The sequence below is a fragment of the Zalophus californianus genome, chromosome 8 (genome assembly GCF_009762305.2).
Source record: "Zalophus californianus isolate mZalCal1 chromosome 8, mZalCal1.pri.v2, whole genome shotgun sequence".
In the NCBI taxonomy this organism is placed as follows: Eukaryota; Metazoa; Chordata; class Mammalia; order Carnivora; family Otariidae; genus Zalophus; species Zalophus californianus.
The window spans coordinates 134,289,380-134,309,331 of NC_045602.1; the positions used below are offsets into that span (position 1 = coordinate 134,289,380).

The 19,952-nt window shown below is 43.9% G+C and overlaps 1 protein-coding gene and 1 pseudogene across 2 annotated transcripts in view; one reads left to right on the forward strand and one right to left on the reverse strand.

Moving 5' to 3' along the window:
• Nucleotides 1–961: 961 nt before the first annotated feature.
• Nucleotides 962–19,952, forward strand: part of RTF2 (replication termination factor 2) — a 39,546-nt gene continuing 20,555 nt past the window's right edge. For both annotated transcript variants that reach the window (XM_027623379.1, XM_027623381.1), the window contains exons 1-5: nt 962–1,139; nt 5,464–5,558; nt 6,266–6,359; nt 8,090–8,229; nt 12,273–12,351. In XM_027623379.1, coding sequence (XP_027479180.1) covers nt 1,071–1,139; nt 5,464–5,558; nt 6,266–6,359; nt 8,090–8,229; nt 12,273–12,351 — 477 coding nt within the window. In that variant the 5' untranslated portion in view covers nt 962–1,070. The remainder of the gene's footprint in view (nt 1,140–5,463; nt 5,559–6,265; nt 6,360–8,089; nt 8,230–12,272; nt 12,352–19,952) is intronic.
• LOC113938172 lies at nt 19,536–19,868 on the reverse strand (annotated as a pseudogene).

Here is a 19,952-nt window from a genome sequence, read left to right on the forward strand (position 1 = left end):
AATCCGTGAAGTTTTCATGTCCACATATTTTCTGTTCCCAAATGGGGAATATTTTCAGGTTTTGGTTTTTTTTTTTTTATGTCTCATTTTGGTCAGCAAGGTGACATCCAATTATGTAGGTCCACCTTACTCGCTGTGGTTAGACTTTCCCCTCATATTTATAATAATTAAAGGAACAACTAGAAATATAGTCAAGAGCATAGAAGCAGACAGCCATGGATTTTAGGAGGGGTTTTGCAAGGGATTTGAGTTCTCGTTACAGACGTAGTACAACCTGTCTCTCGGAAAAGGCAGGTAAACATCAGTGTGGCTTTTATACCTGCCTCTGTTCAGTATACCTGATTTAAAAAAAAAAATAATAAAGGAGTCTGCGAATCAAATACGTGCACATACAGACACCTTGCAACTTTTCCTCTATAGACCGTATGCATGGCAGTGTCAAAATTTCAGGCCTTAGAGAATCTTACTTCCCCCGCCGAATCTCCTATAACACCACTTCACAGGATTTGTTGTGAGTGCTGAAGTCACCGTGGTGCTCCATAAAAAGTTCTCACTTAAAAACCTAATTATCTGAAGTAACAGATGCCATTCACCTGCCTCGTTAATCGCATTAACAAAATGCGGCCCTTTCCCTCGCCGCGCTCAGAGCGCCGGGGATGTGCCAGACCCACAGTCAGACACACTGGGGTGGGACGGGACCCAAGAACGGGGGGTGCTCTTGAGTCACCCCTAACCCCGAGGCGCGGCGAGCGATCGCCACGGTGCAGCAGAAACCCTGCACCCACCGTAAGGAGGAAGGAACGGGCCGGGCCGGGAGATGCCGACGCTCCGCCAGCCCCTGTGCGTGCAAGGACTGGCTGGAGCTCCGGCAGCCCTAGCCGCGGGGCCTCGCCCAGCGCCTAGCGACGCTCTCCATGGCAACCGGGGCTTGGCAACGGATCCGCCCCATGCGTCACGGCGGGCGTGTTGCGTCATCCCGGCGCGCCGGAAGTGACTGCAGCGGTCGCCAGGGACCCCCCCCGAAGTGGTCGCTGCGGGATATCGCTGCTGACTCTGACTCCTGGCTGGCGATGGGTTGCGACGGAGGAACAATCCCCAAGAGACATGAACTGGTGAAGGGGCCGAAGAAGGTTGAGAAGGTCAGCGACGTGGGTCCGGTGGGGACCAGCGGTAGGGGGGGTCCCCAGGGAGCGAAGGAAGGGCGGGGAGCTAGCGGGGTTCCTGACGCTCCCGTGCTCATTTATCTCATTTGGAGAACTCAGAATTAACAACAATATTAGTATCAGACTTTTATTGAGTGCTTACTGTTGCTACTCACCTGGCAGTACGCTTAATATGCGGTGGCTCGTACAGTTCTCACAACAGCCCTGTGGGCACGTATTGTCATCATCCTCGCTTTTCAGGCAAAGACATTGAGGGCCAAGAGGACAAAGTTGCAACCCTAGTAAGTGGCAAGGCCAGGATCTAAAGCTTGTCTGCCGTTAGTTACAATGAAACAAATGGCTGCTGTTTGTTGAGCTTTATACACACTTAACTTCATTTTCTCCGGGAATTCGTCCCAAAGGTTCTCTTATCCACATAAGATCAGGTCTTTCTCTTAAAAAAACCATCTTACCACCCTGCACACTGCTTTCATGGTTGATTAATGTCAGTCACAGAAAAAGATAAGTTCCCTGTGGCGCAGTCTTCACCTTTTCTCCTCTGCAGCTAGCACAATTCTTGGCACAGTAAAACGGTGAGTAAATGAATGAGTGAATAATTCTTAATTCTCACAGGTAACTGAGAAAAACTGTATGTCATAATTTTCATGCTACTAAACAGGGAAATTGAGTCAGTAACATGACCAAGATCACACAACTGACAGGTAATGAAGCCAGGATTTACAACCACTTATTCAGGAATTCAAAGTTAGCATTGGTGGGCGCCTGGGTGGCTCAGTTGGTTGAGCGACTGCCTTCGGCTCAGGTCATGATCCTGGAGCCCCGGGATCGAGTCCCGCATCGGGCTCCCTGCTCAGCGGGGAGTCTGCTTCTCCCTCTGGCCCTCTTCCCTCTCGGGCTCTCTGTCTCTCATTCTCTCTCTCTCTCAAATAAATAAATAAAATCTTAAAAAAAAAGTTAGCATTGGTGATTATTTTTTTAACCCTTTATTGTTTAAATAATCGCTACGCCCATCGTGGGGCTTGAACTCATGACCTCAAGATCAAGAGTCACGTGGTCTACCAGCTAAGCCAGGCGCCCCGCGTTAATTACTTTTTTCCCTAAGATTTTATTTGTTTGCTTGTTTATTTATTTACTTTTAAGATTTTATTTATTTGACAGAGAGAGAGACAGCGGGAGAGGGAACACAAGCAGGGGGAGTGGAGTGGGAAAGGGAGAAGCAGGCTTCCTGCAGAACAGGGAGCCCGATGGCCGGGGCGGGGGGAGCTGAATCCCAGGGCCCTGAGATCATGACCTGAGCCAAGGCAGACACTTAACGAGTGAGCCACCCAGGCGCCCCGTATTTATTTATTTAACAGAGAGAGAGAGAGTACAAGCAGGGGGAGTGGTAGGCAGAGGGAGAGAGAGAGGCAGACTCCCTGCTGAGCAAGGAGCCCTATCTGGGGCTCGATCCCAGAATCCTGGGATCATGACCCCAGCCGAAGGCAGACTGAGCTACTCAGGCTCCCCAGTAATTATTTTTTAATAACAGAAGGCATGTAAAGTAGCTAATACAGTGCCTGGCACATGTGAATGCTGCATATATTCTCTATTCAGCAGCTAGAAAATCTTTTCAAAAGGTAAATCTCATATATCACTACTGTATTTAAAATCCTCCAGCAGCTTTTTGTTATATTCAGAACAAAATCCCACAAGGTCCTGTGTGATCAGACGCCTTGCCCCTCCACCTCATCTTCTACCCCTCTCCCAGTCTTTCATTCTGTTTCAGCCATACAGGCCTTTGTTTCTCAGCCTGGAGTATAATTTCCCCAACCTGATAATGTTCTTCACTGAGATGTTCATATGATTTGTTTCTTCACTTCATTCAGTTCTTTCCTCAGATGTCATCTGAGTCCACTATCGCCAAAATACATCTCACTTCCATCGCTCTCTATCCTCTTTTGCTGCTTTACTTTTCTTTATAGTGCTTATCACTGTTTTCATTTGTTTATTGTCTGTCTTTCTCAGACATGAACAGAGACTGTGTGTCTTACCTTTGTCCACCACACAGTAGACACCTGGTAGATGTGTTGAATTTGAGAATGAATGGACTCTCAAGAGGATGGAGTGTTCCTTCTCATCACACCTACAGATGCATAGACTAATGCTAAATAGTTAACACTCACGAGAGCTTTTGCCAAAAAGTATTCAGCTAGTTTCATTAACTTGTGGCCAGGGCTGAAGAGGCGTAGCTTAATGAAAAGCTTGGTAAGGTGTCAGAAGGGGATAGAAAAGAAGAAAGGGTGATCTGAGACAACCAGAGTGCTCAGGCAGGATGGATTTTGTTATCCTTATTTATTCAACAAATACTTTATTAAATGCTTATCACAGACACTATTCTAGGCCCTGGGGACACGGCAGTGAACAGAGTTCAGCCTTTGCATTGCTTACGTTTCAAATAGATATATAATAATTTAATATTTTTGATCACTCACATGGTGTGTTTTGTCTGGTAAAACCATTGCTGTAATTTAAGACATTTCCCTGAAGAAAGACCCTGGTTTAAAAAAAAAAAAAAGGTTTCAGAAGTTTTTTGGGGTTACCAACCCGGGTAAGGATTAGTTTATCACTTTTCTCCCTGTCCCCAGCTATCACAGTTATCTTTTGAATCAGCAAAGGACTATGGGTAAAGCAGGTGAGGGATCCAGAAAGGAGAACCTGGACTTGGCTGAACATGGCTTTTTTGACTCTGCAACGGGTGTAGTAAATCCACTTCACTGGTGGCAGGTTTTTCTTGGGGCTTGGCTACATTGTGAATATTTTTTTTAAAGATTTTATTTATTTATTTGACAGAGACACAACGAGAGAGGGAACACAAGCAGGGGGAGTGGGAGAGGGAGAAGCAGGCTTCCCACGGAGCAGGGAGCCCGACGCGGGGCTCCATCCCAGCACCCTGGGATCATGACCTGAGCCGAAGGCAGATGCTCAACGACTGAGCCACCCAGGAGCCCCTACATTGTGAATTTTGATAAAAGTTATTTAAGCAACCAGCGTAGAGCTCTTGGATCTGGGGTATGGATAGAACAACAGTTGCAGTCGTGTGGGTTTTGTTTTTATTTTGTTCTATTTGAAATAATAGAAAAGCGGTAAAAGTAGTGATTAAAAGCATGGTCTCTGGAGCACATGGGTGGCACAGTTGGTTAAGTGTCTGATTCTTGGTTTCAGCTCAGGTCATGATCTCAGGGTCATGGGATCAAGCCCTGCCTTGGCCTCTGCACTCATCGCAGAGTCGGCTTGAGACTCTCCTCCACCATGCCCCTCCCCCTTCTCTGTCAAATAAATAAAATCTAAAAAAAAAACAACACAAAACTTGGTTTCTGGAGCCAGCCTGTTTGGGTTCTTAGCATCTTCATCTACTTGCTGTGAGACCTTGGGCATGTAACCTAACCTCTTGGTACCTCCATCTCCTCAGTAACAAAGTAAAAATACTAAGTTTTAGGATTTTTATGAGGGCTGAAAGATAAAGTCACAGAAACTGCTTAACACAGCACTTGGCACACAGTAAACAAGCAGTTGTTACTGCAAAAAGTAAATTTAAGGGAATTTTTCCGTATTTTTTTTCCTCTCCCTACTTTCTCCCACTTGTGCCCTCCTATTATCCAGGTTTGGCATTTTAGGAGGGGAAAATAGTGGGACGTGGAATATTATATAGGTGAAATATCATTTGAGGGCAATAGAAGGTCTTGTGTTTGGATTTGATTTTTATAAAGAATTATATAGTCTTTGTGCTGAACTTAAAAAAATAACTATTTTCTAAATTCTCAGTCTTTAAATTCAGCTAAAACTTTGGAGCCTTTGCCATTGATAGAAATTAACCTGTATTGCTTATTTTTTCTGTACTGCTTCTCTAACTTACTGTTAAGGTACAAATGCTAGGGGCACCTGGTTGGCTCAGTCGGAAGAGTGACTCTTGATCTCGGGGTCGTGAGTTCAAGTCCCACGTTGAGTGTAGAGGTTACTAAAAAAATAAATAAACTTTAAAAAATAGATACAAATACTAATATTTATATGCAGCTTACATAAGCAATTTAATGACTTGATGTGAACTGTTTTGTTGTACATGTCCTGTTCAGTGGGAACTTGATTTGACATGGTATTAGTTACTTGGACTTTTTAATCCCAGCTTCATGTGTCACTATCTTTGATTTAAAAGACAAAAATCATCACATGTGGTATAACTAAATAAGCCCTTATAGGTAGAACTGTGGACCATATATCTTTCAGAGGTGAAAGTTAATTGGAAGGATTTTTTTTCTTTTCTTAGGTTGACAAAGATGCTGAATTAGTGGCCCAATGGAACTATTGTACTCTAAGTCAAGAAATATTAAGGCGACCAATAGTTGCCTGTGAACTCGGCAGGTATGGTTCCTTCTACTTAATTGAGATGAGTTTTTATTAACTAATTTTTAAAAGAATTTTAATGTGAAGGAAAAAGAATTTTAATGTGTAAATGCGGTTCTTGATTCATGAAATGTGAATCATCTTGAACAAGTTTGTGAAGCCTAGGTTGTCATTCCCTGTCTCTGAACATACTTCTGCATTTTTTTAGTCAGTTTGGTTTATTTAATCCATGATCTGAAAATTCAGGGGCCAGTAGGAGCTCAGTTTTAAACATAAATGCATGAGGAAGCCGTGTGGGGTAGTAGGGAATGGTGGGGACTGGAGGAAACTGGAGAGTTCACGTCCTGTCTAAAAGGGTAGGTGCTGCTCATTTCCAGCCAGTTGTTGCAGCTCAAGAATGCGGGCCTAGTGATTCCAGAACTTCTGATTGTTTTCCCCAGGAAAAGTTGAAAATGTACTTTTATATTAATTTTCCCAATTTTTAAGGTCCTGTTCAGATCACATTCAGCCCTCAGACTGCCAGTTTGCAACCCTTGGTTTAAACTAGTTTCTTTCTTTGTATACTGTGGAAATAGTTGAGACAGGATTTAATTTACTTTTTTAATAATGCAGGGCATTCCTGTCATCAGATATAAATGACTTTGGATTGTACTGAATTTCATCTTACTCCTTTGTGTGGAGGTTGATTGTTGCTAGAATGTTCTGACTCATCCTTATTGTTGCAGACTTTATAACAAAGATGCCGTCATTGAGTTTCTATTGGACAAATCTTCCGAAAAGGCTCTTGGGAAGGCAGCATCTCACATTAAAAGCATTAAGGTAAGACCAGTGATTCTGAAGTTCTCCAGGGGTCTCAGTGGTTAACGTTTATTTTATAGAATTCAGGTACATTATAGACTGAACTCAGAAATTTGGAATTCTAGTCCCACCCAGCCACCTAATGAAAGTATGATTTGGGGCAGGTCACTTAAAGCTCAAGCCAAGAGTTCCCATGCCTGTCCTTCCTGCCTTATAAATTTGTTATAATTTAATATGTACAAAAGAACTTTGAAAACAATGTGATGTATAAATGTTTGGAGACATCATTTTTGTAGTTAAAACTCAGCTACTTGAAGTTTTGATTTGGAAGACACAGAATTAGAGAATTTTATAAGGTAGATCATTATTAAGTCATTGTGGTATCTCCTGCTAATTAGATGTTCTGATTGGCAGTTAAAATTCTTTTATAAAATGGAAAAACAAGTTTTTTAGTAAAGGAAGTTGATTGAGAGGACAAAATCTTGCAAATCTGGTCAATGGGAGAAAAATCAGGAAGGTGGTAGAGAATTTGAGGACCATCAACCTTGTCAGACACTTCATCTCACAGGTGAGAATACTCACTATCCATGACTTTTTTTTTTTTAAGATTTGTTTGTTTATTTGAGAGAGACAGAGAGGGAACACAAGCAGGGGGCGTGGGAGAGGGAGAAGAAGGCTTCCCGCCGAGGAGGGAGCCCGATGCAGGGCTCGATCCAGGGTCATGACCTGAGCCAAAGGCAGACGCTTAACAACTGAGCCACCCAGGCGCCCCTCTCCATGACTTTTTGAGGCCACACAGCTAATGAGGCCCCAACCCAGAACCAGAGTCCCTGGCTCTCCGTATAAGGCTTTGGGTTTTTCTCTTCTTTCTTTGTAAATTTTTTATTATATTAGGCCTTTTGTTTGAATTCTTGGGAGTGATTACAGGATACAAGATATGTTAATTTCAGGAAAATTAGTAATTTTTTTTTTAATTTATTCATGAAAGTCAGAGAGAAGGAGAGAGGCAGAGGGAGAAGCAGGCTCCCCGCCTAGCAGGGAGCCTGATGCGGGACTCGATCACAGGACCCTGGGACCATGACCTGAGCTGAAGGCAGACGCTCAACCATCTGAGCCACCCAGGCACCCCAGTAATTTTTTTTTTTTTTTAAGATTTTATTTATTTGACAGAGAGAGACGCAGCGAGAGAGGGAACACAAGCAGGGGGAGTGGGTGAGAGAGAAGCAGGCTGCCCGCTGAGCAGGGAGCCCGATGCTTGACTCAATCCCAGGACCCCAGGACCATGACCTGAGCCGAAGGCAGACGCTTAACGACTGAGCCACCCAGGCGCCCCTGTCTGTTCAATTACTAAATAAATATGGCCCGCCAGGAATATGGAACAGTCTCAGTGAAGATTCATTCGCAGGGAAAGAAAATGTTCCTTTCTGGATGAAAATACAGAGCTTTCTCTTAGTGGACTTATTTTTCATGTCCAAAGGTACTTTTCCTTAGATAGCAAAATATTTATAAAATAGAAATTAACTAATTCACTTACCAGTCTGAATTTTAAAGCTCTTGTTTTCTATTGCAGTTTATGGTTTAATTTTTTTATCCATGTTACAATTGATGGCCAAAGAAAAGGAGCTAGGAAGAAGAGGTTTGGATGGGAAAGGACTGGAATAACAATTTCTCTATCAATTTAGGTGGTTAATTGAGGCTAAGGATGATCCATTTATCAGATGAATTCTTAAACTATGGATGGTTTTTCACAGAATGTGACAGAACTCAGGCTTTCTGATAATCCTGCCTGGGAAGGGGACAAAGGAAACACAAAAGGTGACAAACACGATGACCTCCAGCGGGCACGTTTCATCTGCCCCGTTGTGGGCTTGGAGATGAATGGCCGGCACAGGTCAGTAAGGGATGTGGGGCAGATGGTGTGGAGTCTGGTTAGACAACACTGGTGCTGTTAGGATTCGTGCTGTAGCTTTATAATCACACAGTTGTCTTCTTTTTCTTTTTTTAAAGATTTTATTTATTTATTTGAGAGAGAGAGACACAGCGAGAGAGGGAACACAAGCAGGGGGAGCGGGAGAGGGAGAAGCAGGCTTCCCATAGAACAGGGAGCCCGATGCGGGGCTCGATCCCAGGACCCTGGGATCATGACCTGAGCCGAAGGCAGACGCTTAACGACTGAGCCACCCAGGCACCCCAATCACACAGTATTCTTTAAGGTTTCCTTTGGTTTTGGGTTGTGTCTTAGAGGTAGTGGTGCTGCCATAAGACCATGTTCATTCCCCAATAGCCATTTCTCATGTGGTGTCCCACCAAGTCCACTCAACTTTGGTGTCTGTGCTTTCTGTTCTTGAGAGTAGGAGCACTTAGAGTAAAGAGGGATTTTAAAAATTTCTCATGTGACACTTTATGAGACTTGAATTGGATTATTTGGTTTTTTCTATGGGAAGAAAGCAAAGGACAAATGTTGCCCATCAGGCAGCTCCCATTTCCTTATAATTGCTGAAAACCATGTGGTGGAAAACAGTGGCACCCAATGTGTGGTCAGTCAGTCAGCTAAAGACCTAGCTGATAATGATAACTTGCTTTGAATTTGTAGCAAACAAGTCCTCTGACTAGAGCACCAGAAATCCTAAGGTCAAGAGTTCTATAGCAAACATAAGTGACCTGTATATTTCTGCCTTAAAAAATATGAATGTTGACTGTAGCAGGTGCCTTTTTATAGAATGTCTCAGTAAGCCAAAGCTTTCAGCTCTTCCCACCATTTAGAAATACCTTTAATAACTGGTAGTCCCACCTGCCATCTGGAATCTTCCATCTAACATATTACTTGTTGAAAGGTAGTACTTTTTTACTATTTTCATTCAGGAAATGGGCGGGGGTGAAACGGGGAGAATCTCAAGTAAGTAAAAACTTTGAGCTATAAACAACCACCTTGAATCTGGAGCATTCTGGCACATTTGTACACATCCGTTCAACAGACGTGTGTGCGCTATGCGTGGCATACTATGCCAGACAGCGTGACCACCATGCCCTGAAATGGCATAACCTGTGGCTTTGTGGATTTGGAGAGGAGTAAAATTTTAGGCCCAAGGGGCTTTTAAAGATTATATTCTTCAGGGGTTTTGGGGGGTGTTGTGGGGGGATGTGTTAGCCTGGTGATGGGTATTAAGGAGGGCATGTATTGCATGGAGCCCTGGGTGTTATATGCAAACAATCATGGAACACTACATAAAAAAATCAATTAATTAATTTTAAAAATTATATTCTTCAGATAGTCTGACTTTAAATCATTTAAGCCTCTCAGGGTTTACCATTTAGTGATAGCTCTGTGAGGTGGTAGATATGTTAATTGGCTTGATAGTGATGATTGTTTCACAGTATATACATACATCAAATCATCAAGTTGTACACCCTACATATAGAAAATGTGTGTTTGTCAGTTGTACCTAAATAAAGCTAAAAGAAAGAAAAAGTAATGAATTAATTAAAAAGCTAAAGTTCTGGGGAAGTAGACTCACCTCATCCCACTTTTGTGTGCGTTTCTGTATGTGGTATACACACACATTATTTCAAGGTTAAAGTTGTAACATAAAAGTGACCATTTTAAGGTGCATGTTTCAGGGGTGTTTGTTACAACCACAGTGCTGTGCAGCCACCAGCCTCTGTCTGCTTCCATTTCCCTCACCCCAAAGGAAAACTCCGTAGACACAGAGCAGTCCCTTCCCATTCCCCCAGCCCCAGCCCCTGGCCACTGCCGGTCTGCTCTCTGTCTTCATGGATTTGCCTATTTTGGAGATTTCCTATACATAGAATCATTCAGTATTTGACTTTTTGTGTCTGGCTTCCCACTTCTTTTTAAGAAAACCACGGTTCACCTCAAAAGAGGAACTTAGCAGAAACAGACTCAACTCTGGGGTCTTGAGCAAGGGGTTACCTGTAGCCTGTTGCTCCGATTGTGGCTTCCCTAGTTTTTCCCCTTTTTCACTGGTTAATCTCTCTTCTCTCTTCCCAGTTAATTGAGCTTGGCCTGTTTTGGCTTTGCCCTCCTGCTATTAATATGGCCTCCACACTAGATAATTGATCTGGGGGTGACTTCATACATTTATTAAAGTCTATATAATAAAGATTTAAATATAGAGAAAAATAGAAACAAATGACTAGTGTAATGAAAACATTGAGCCTTTGTTTAAAGAAAAATAATTTTCTGGGGCGCCTGGGTGGCTCAGTTGTTAAATGTCTGCCTTTGGCTCAGGTCATGATCCCAGGGTCCTGGGATCAAGTCCCGCATAGGGCTCCCGCTCTGCAGGGAGTCTGCTTCTCCCTCTCCCTCTGCTGCTTCTCTCTCTCTCTGTCAAATAAATAAATAAATCTTTAAAAAAATAATTTTCTAAATTATTAATAATTAGTAAGCATCCATAAAATAGGAATTTTTTTTGGTCCTAAACAACAGTAAATGAATGTAGTACAGTGTTATTAATTGGGTTTTTGTTAACGCAATCTGTATCCACTATAATCCCTAAGGAATTGGAGAGACTTTCTATTGTGGCATTTTTAGAGGAATATATAAAGTAAAATGTGCAGGTAAGTTTTGCCCCTTTCCCCCAGCCCCTGCCTCCCATGGCAGTGTTCTTAGTTGTTTGGAGTTTCACCTTCCCACCCCCCCCACCCCCCCGCCCCACAGACCTGCCTAGCACCAACACACATACTCCACACTTCCCTACACCTCTGCCATTGGAATTATAAATAAATGTATATTCTTTCGAGTCGTGGAAACGTATTATACATATCTTGTAACCTCTTTGTTTCCTACTTCTCTGTCTAATGTGAGCATGTTTTCATGGCCTTGCATATAGCTTTACCTTGCTACTTTTAATAGCTATGTGAGTGTTCATAATTTATATAACCATTCCTCTGTTGATGAACATCTAGGTGCTTTCCTCTTTTTCCTTGTTACAAGCAGCACTGTCTTACACAACTTCATAAGTACATATTTATGCATTTGCACAATCGTGAGCATGTTTCTATAGGAGATGCTCGGAAAAGTGCTTTTTTTCCTCGATACTGACAAATTGTCCTTCTAAAACGCACCGTGTTGTGCCCACCACCAACAGACATGCCTGTTTCCTCTGTTTCTAGCTGGATAACTTTAGTCTCTCTCATTATTGCCGGATACGTAAAACATGGCACATCATTGTTTTGCACTGAATTTCTTTAATTAGCAGTTGAGGTTAAGCATTTTTTGTATGTTTTGGCCATTTATATTTCTCCTATGAATCGCATGTTAATGCCTTTGCCTATTTTTCTAATACATTGTTTATTTTTGCTTTTTGAGACCTTTTTGAATATTCATAAACACTGAATCTCGGGGCGCCTGGGTGGCTCATTCAGTTAAGCGTCTGCCTTTGGCTCAGGTCATGATCCCAGGGTCCTGGGATCGAGCCCTACATCAGGCTCCCGGCTCAGTGGAGAGCCTGCTTCTCTTCCTCCCTCTGCCTGCCGCTCACTCTGCTTGTGCTCTTTCTCTCTCAAATAAATAAATAAAATCTAAAACAAACAAAAAAAACACTGAATCTCATATATATTTAAAATAGTCTCTCCCAAGAGTTCCTGTTCTGTCTTTTGACTTTTTATGTTTGTGGGTTTTTTTTTTCTTTAATATATTTATATTTATTTTTTTTTGTAGGAGAGACATTATTCTAAAGGATTATTACAAGGGACCAGGAATGGGACTATGGCCTATATTTCTGGTTTAAAGTAGTATAAATAAATATATATGGGACATACTAATTTCTTTTTCCTTAATGGAATCAAATGTGACCATTTTTCTCTCTGTAGTTTTTGGCCTTTGTACAGACTAAACAAATGTTAACCGATAATCTGGGTGATCATTTTTAAATTATTATTTAAGTCATCCTCCATTTTGGATTATTTCTCCAGGTTTTGCTTCCTGCGGTGCTGCGGTTGTGTGTTTTCTGAACGAGCCTTAAAAGAGATAAAAGCAGAAGTTTGTCACACAGTGAGTTGTTGGCATATATCGTTTTTTCTGTCTTGGTAACTGAGGAAATCAGATGGTTTAGGGTCCCTCCCTCCATGTGGCATTTCAACATCCTTCAGTTCTTTCTGAAACAGATCTAGTTTGTTGTTTCTCTGCTTAAAACCCTTCCATGGCTCATCCTTGCTGGGTGTAGACTCAGACTGCCTTTTATGACATGTCCCTGCGTGCCTGGCCAGCTCCGGCCAAGCTTGGGCCGCTCCCTGACCACCTCCTATGTGTGCCTTTGTTCCCTCTGCCCTGACCTGCCAGCTGGGGCAGGTCATGCCCCCTGTGAACCTTCGCTCCAGAGCGATTGCTTCCTCTGTGAACCCTTGCTGCCAAGCCGCCTTCCCCATTCCCTGGGCACCTTGTTATCCCACTGACCTCATCAGAATGTAATTGGTAGTCATGTCGTGGTTTCCCCACTGGACTGGGACAGTTGATTTTTTTCCTTTTTTTTTTTCCCTGTAAGACTTTATTTCGTTATTATTATTTTTGAGTAGTTTTCATAACAAAATTAAGAGGAAAGTAAGGGATTTTCTCTATTCCTTCTGCACTCCCCCCGCCCCCGCACAGCCTCTCCCATTATCAACGCCCCCACGGGGGGGGGGGGGCTGCATTTGTTACAACCGATGAACCTACATCGACACACCATCACCCCAAATCTCTTAAGGTTCCCTTGGTGGTGTCTGTCTTCTATGGGTTTGGACAAATGTGTAATGACATGTATAATGACGGCTGGGGCTGGCTCAGGCAGGCAGGGACACGTATTTACCATTTCCGCTGTGCTCACAATCCTCTGTGCTCCGTCTGTGAGGGTTTGAGAGCAAGGAGCAAGGCTTGTCCATGTCTCACCTCCAGAGCATGTCACATGTCCTTGGTGAGTGCTCACACGAGGGAGCAAATACCTGATGTAGGAGCTCCCCCGTGCAGCTCACATGATGGAAATGCCGATGGCCCTGTTTTCCTGGTGTCGCTGCCGCAGACCCAGATGTTTGTGTCTCTGGTGTTCTGTTGGCCACGGAAAACCTACCACTTAGTTTAATGGCATGGATGCCAACAGCTCCTGTTGGTATTTTCACCCATATGAACTCTGCTTCTGTTTCACTGGGCCCCTCGCCCTCCTTCTCCCTATTGTGAACTGTTCTTTCATTCAGCAGCTTTCACTGAACACCTGAGAGGGGCTCGCCTCTGCTTTAAGCACGGTGCATGCGGTGGGATAGCCTGGTGGATAAGACAGATACAGCCCCTGCCTCCGTGGAACCCACAGTCCAGTTGGAGAGAAGTGCTCAGAGAGCTGAGTACGGCAGTAGTCACTGTGACAAATGCTGGGAACGGAACACAGGGCGATGTCCCAGAGCTCGGAGAGAGGCTGCCGTAGTGGCCGGGGGTGCTGCTTTGATATTTATGGCAGGAGATAATGTTAACATTTAAAGTAAACTTAAGTAAAATGAGAAACGATGGGCTCGTTTACAGAAATACACCAAGACACTGATGGTACGTGGGCAGGGATGCCTGAAGCCATGGGACAGGGCGCAAGTGGTGGCGGTAGGATGTGGGTGGGGGCGGTGGGGGCTGTTGAGGAGGGAGAGAGCAGCTGCTGCATCAGAAGGGCCCGCGGAGACGGAGGTATAGTGCGAGGTGTAGTCCTCACGTGGGCAGGGTGGCCTGTGCCAGCCGGGAGGGAGGCCTGGGAAGCGAGTCGGACTGGATGGTGGAAACTCTGAGGGCCAGCCCAGGGAGCAGGTCCAGGTGGGCGTGCGGTGTGGCACCATTGACGCCTCTGGGAGCATAAGTGTGTAGGCCTGTGCAGGACGCACGGAGGGTGACGGCCGACCAAGAGGAGCCGTTTGGCAGCAGGTGTGCGCAGGGCTCCTGTGGGGGAAGCACCGTGGGAGCCGGCCCGCGGCTGGCCTGGGGCTCCTTCAGGCAGGAAGGCAACTCCACATACGTTGTGTTCAGGTGTGTGTGTTTTCCCACGTAGTATGGAAGGTGTTGTTTATGTGTTAGACATTTGCAAATACATTCTGGAAGTCTGCTTCCAGGGTTGAAAGAAAAGAAATATGAGAAGGTGGGAAATTAAGCTGAAATTTATTAGAGAAGCCAAATACCCTAAATCGGTGGCTCCCAAACCAGGCTTGTGCGGTAGAACCTCCACGTTAGTATATGCTCCCATCCCCTGTTTCAGGCCCACTAAATCTATAATCTTCATGGTTGGGGTAGAGCTCCAGGGATTTCTGCTTATATTTGAGAGTTCCCAGAACGATTCCAGTGGGCAGCCAGGCTTGGGGGACTGACTGATCCAAAGCAGCCAGACTTTGATTTTCTTCTGCCCATAACGGTCACCATCCCTTAGATGGCATGCAACTGTCCTTTTCATAGGCTGACCTCACACATCCATCAGTGACCACGTTAATAGACTTGCAGCAAAACAGGACTGCCTGCACAGAGCTTTACAGAGAAGTTGATTTTATGTCATGGAAATAATTGCAGGGGAAGTCTGAAACCTTTTTTTGATACTTGACAAGTTTTACTGGACACTTCTGAACTTTTAAATGTCAGCACCTTGGGCACTTCAAAGGAAGGGAAGGAAGCAGGTGGAAAGGGGAACTAAGGGTGGCAGGATTGCACAAGGGGGCAGAGGGCAGGTGAGAACCAGGAGCGCTGGCTCTTCCTGTCTCATGAGGGCAGCTGCCAGGGCTGTCGAAACCTCCTGCAGGCAAGAAAGGACACTGGCTATCCTCCAGGAAGTTTCGGGAAAATATTTTCAGAAAAAACTCCAAGTATTAGTTTGCTAACACCGGCTGCCCCAACAAGGCCCCAGAAACTGGGTGACTCCACAGAAATTTACGCACAGTTCTTGAGGTGTGAAGTCCAAAATCACAGTACTGGCAGGGCCGGTTCCTTCTGAGGGGTGTGAGATGGTCATCTTCTCCCTGTGTGCCTTCCTATGGCTTTCTCTCTATGGAGTCTCTCTCTGTGTCCAAATTTCCCCTTTTTATAAGGACACCAGTTGTTAGAATAGCCCCCCCCCCGCCCAGTAACTGCATCTTAACTACATCTACAGTGACCTCATTTCCAAAGGTCACGTTGTGACTGAGGCCTAGGACTTCCACTTTTTGTGGGGGACACATTCAGCGTATGACACCGTGCAGTTTAGAAAATCACAGAGCACGGGACAGCCAGTGGCCCACTTGAGTAGGAGTCGTTCATCCACGTAACCAGCACTGAGAGCCTGGTATGGATCAGCTTTGGGTCACACGCCAGCGCTGGCTTGGGAATATCATTTCTCTGGGCCCCAGATTCTAATATGTAAAATGAAGGATTATAATAAGTTCTTAAGACACTTTCCTTTTAGATCCAGATTCCAAATGATAACATTTTTAAAATAATAAATGACAAATGTATGTACTGCTCTCAGGAATCAAACTCCTATGTCTAAAATCAAGTCTCTAAAGTATAGGAATACTAAGTGTATCACTCAAGGTTGGCTAACTGCTATGACCCACAGCCCTCACATTCCCGTGGCTGATGCAGTGACAGTTCCTGGTCGGGCAGCTTTCTCCCAAGGGAGACTCAAGGACTCGACTCCTGCTGGGGTCTGGAGTATTCTGCACTCGGCTGACTGATGGGAACAGGGCAGGGAGCATACAGCATAGGAGATTTTTATGGCCCAGGTCGGGAAGTGGTGCTCATCACTTCTGCTCCCGTTCTGTTGTCCATCGCTCAGTCATGTGGCCACACCGAACTGCAGGGAAGCCTGGGAAAGGTACTAGAGCTGGATGCCCAGGAAGAAGTGGACACCAGCCATTTCTGCCAAGACTGCGAAAAGGAAGAGTCATGTGCAGCTCCAGGAACTGCAGTGCATCAGGGAAATGTCAGTGAAGTGAGGTGAAGCCACAGCATCAAAGTCTAAAACAAGTATTTTCGGTTTTTTAAGTAATGTCTGAAACTTAGAGAAACCAGTGTCCTGCGAATGCCTTGGGAACCTCAGGGATATTTAGGTGCACGTTTTCTCTACTTTCCACTCTGTAGTTTCATATACATTTGGTTTTTCAGTTCACTGGAAGAGACTCAAGGGTTTGAGATCTCTCTGCTTGTGTGTTCTGAAACACACGGCGTGCACACTTAATTTCCGTAAACAGGGTCCAAAGAGATGTAGTTGCTAGGTTTGTTTGTTTGTTTTTGCTATAAACAAGTGACTAGCCAAAAAATTAATTGTATTCCCCACTGTCTTCTTCCCTTCTTGTAATAAAGAGAAACACACTGGAGTAATTAGTTTGCCAAATAAACGATGTGCTTGTTACTCAGAGCGTCATCCATGGTCCTGCAATATTGGCATCACCTGGGAGGTTTTTTGTTTTTTCTCTTTTTAAGAAATGCAGACTCCTGGGTCCCTCTCCAGATCTGTGGAATCAAAATCTGCATTTTAACAAGATTCCCCACCCTCACACCCCCGCCCTGGAAACTTGCATGCACTATAAAGTTTGAGAATCCCTGATTTAGATGTTAAGAGTTGTGACCCAGTAGCATTTGACTTGCCACTGACTTCATTTATTTAGGCTTTGTGGTCATTGAGTGGGATATGTGGATATTTTAAAGTCAGAAGTGAAACAAAAATTTACATTCATGCTGATTCTTTTTTTTTTAAGTAATCTCTATGCCCAATGTGGGGCTTGAATTTACCACCTCAAGATCAAGAGTTGCATGCTCCACTGACTGAGCCGGCCGGGCACCACTCTTTTGCTGTCTTTTCGTGGGGAGGGGGAATGGAAACGGGAGAAAATGTTAGGGAAAGGGGTATCTTCAAAAGTGGTCTGCGAATGCTGATTTTTTTTCAAGCTCTGATGTCCGTCGGGTAATTTTAGCTTTCTGCCATCTTTATGGTCTTTGGAGGTATTAAGCCTCAGGGAACTGCATAACATGCAACACAGGCAGCCTTGAACTTTTTCACATGTTAGAGAAATCTAATAGAAAAATTGAACTGTAGAGTCTACACTGTTAGCAAGAAGGTACTACTCCCAAAAAGGGAAATTATCTCAAGATCCCGATTAATGCATCACCTTTAAGGTACAGTCTGTAGTGGTCTGTTTCAGACATTCTTGTTGCACATGATTTAATTTTCTTCTTACAAATGAACACAGTGAGAGTCTGACTCAGAGTAGAGTGAACAGAAGTTTCTTGTTGGTTCTAACACCAACGGAGGCTGCTGCTTTCTGTTGGCCTCCCTGGCCTGTCCCGGCCTTGGTGGCTGCCTGTTTGTCACCCTCGGCTCCCGTTGTTCCCCCGGCACACTGCTGAAACCCCGCTTGTCCTTCCCTGAATCTCCTGCCGCTTCGTTGCACCGTGGCTTTAAGTTACTTTTTTTTTTAGTATTTTATTTTTTATATTTTTATTTATTTATTTTATCTTTACTGGAAGGATTTGTTGAGATAGCTTCTTCTATTATATCTGATCCCTTGGAGCGCGGCTCTGTGTTTGAGTTCATTTCTTTGTATGAGGTGAGGGGGTGTGGTAAAGGCTTGGACTCTGGAGCCAGACTGCCTGCTTAGGTCCAAATCCCAGCTTCACCTGCTTAGCCATGTGGTCCTGGAAAGTCCCACTGTTGCCCTGTGCCTCAGTTTCCTCATCGGTGAGGTGAGTCAGAAATCATTCTAAAGTGCTTCATCCTTGTGGCAAATCTGGTAAGTAGGTTCCCAGATTAGACCCTTCTGATGTGTGACTATTCAATTGACATTGAAACGAAATATTCAATTAACATTGAAACAAAATGAAGGCAGGCTTGTGTTTCAAGTAACTTGAAAAGATACAAGCTTTTTTTTTTTTTTTTTAATGGGTTTTGCCCTTAACTTGCTAGTGAGTTGTCATAAAATATAGGAGACACAGTCGTGGTGAATTCGAGCTTTCAGAACGTAGCCAGTTGGCACCATTGGTGAGCACTGTGTTTGCCTGTAGAAGTGTGTAGAAAAGCAGAGCTGTGCTGTCGTGGGGCTCTTGCGTTCCTGTCTTTGACAGTCTGAACATTTTCAGTGTGTGCTTTCCTTGAAATTAGGTGTCTGAGTGGAAGAAATGTTTGTTGAAGATTTTAATGTTCTGTGGTTACTTACATTTGATTTGTGGGACCTGCTTTCAGAGCCTCTTTTCCTTCTGTTTAGCTTTGTGCTTTCCAAGGGCTATTTGCATTGACTAAGTTGATTTGATTTTATTGCAAAGGTATTTGCAATAAATATCACTGAGGCTTTAGACTCTGCTTATGAGTTACACATTTATTTCTTTAGTGTCTTCTGTGGTTCCTGCTTTTCCTTTATTTTGGTTGTTCCATGTTGTGCCACTTAACATTTTCAGTCTTGTACGATGCCACAAACTATTTTAGAGAAAGAGAATATAGAGAAAGTCCTCACAGAATGATGAAAAAGCCATGGACTGTTTAGAGACCCGAATCTGTGAGTAGAGAAAATTAAGATCATTCCTGCCTTTGGCCAGTGCTGTTCAGTGTGATAACCACCAGCCACATGTGACTATTTAAATTTCAGTTCATTAAATTTTTTTAAAAATAAAGATTAAGTTTCACTTAGTCACACTGTCTACATTTCAAATACCCCGAAGCCCCTGTGGTCATGGTCGTGGTCGTGGTCACTGGCGTGGGGCAGCCCAGACGTAGCACAGAGCAAGCCATCAGGGCAGACGGTTCTGTTAGCGCCGCGAGGCTGCGGAAACGTATGGCAACCTTTTTAAGAAAGTGTGTTTCAACTCTAGATTAGTTTCATTTTACCCAAAGGAAGTAGACTCTTCTGTGTTTTTCTAGGATTACCAGAACAAAGTTAACACGGTTGACAGCCAAAGAGGACTGTTGTAGATAAGCGGAGTTTCGTTTCCAGTGGGAGTTTGTTCTTTATTAGAATCTCATACACAGTAGTATCTTAGAAATAAGATGTGTTCTTATCTAATTTGAGTCAGGATCTAGTGTTGGGAGGTTTTGATTTGCCGCCACTGTTTATGGAAGCAGTCCAGCTGGCAGGTCCAGGGGCCCCCAGCAGTACCTTTGAGTCACTTTTCCTCTCTTGATTTCTTGCTCAGAGCTAAAAAGTGGCCTACGATTAATAGGAACAGTTTGTCAACAGCATGTTTCTTTTTTTTTTAATTTTGTTTAATAGGTAGTAATAGTCTCAAAAATCTTTCTCTTCATCAGATGTTTGATCCCCTTGCAAAACTTTTGGTCTTTGAGCTTGAACGTGGAGCTTTACTCCATCAAGATTATGATTTTCTTGTTGTAGTGCATTCTGAAGTTCTTCTGAAGAAAACTGAATCCAACCCATACCTCTGTGAAATCCAGTCTCTTTGTCAAAGGGTACAGTGCACTTTCATACATGGCCAAACTGTGCAAAGTGTTCTCTCAGCTCACTCGAAGCCGCGGTCCAGGGAATTTTTCTGACAAAAGCCACGGGCCGGCTAATGCTCATACGCAGCGCCACAGCCCCCCTCACTGCTGAAGCCACCATCTTTAGATCGAGGGCCTCATCAACAGCATGTTTCTAAATTCATCTGATGACTAGCTTGTATCAAGGAATCATTTCTCATTCTTC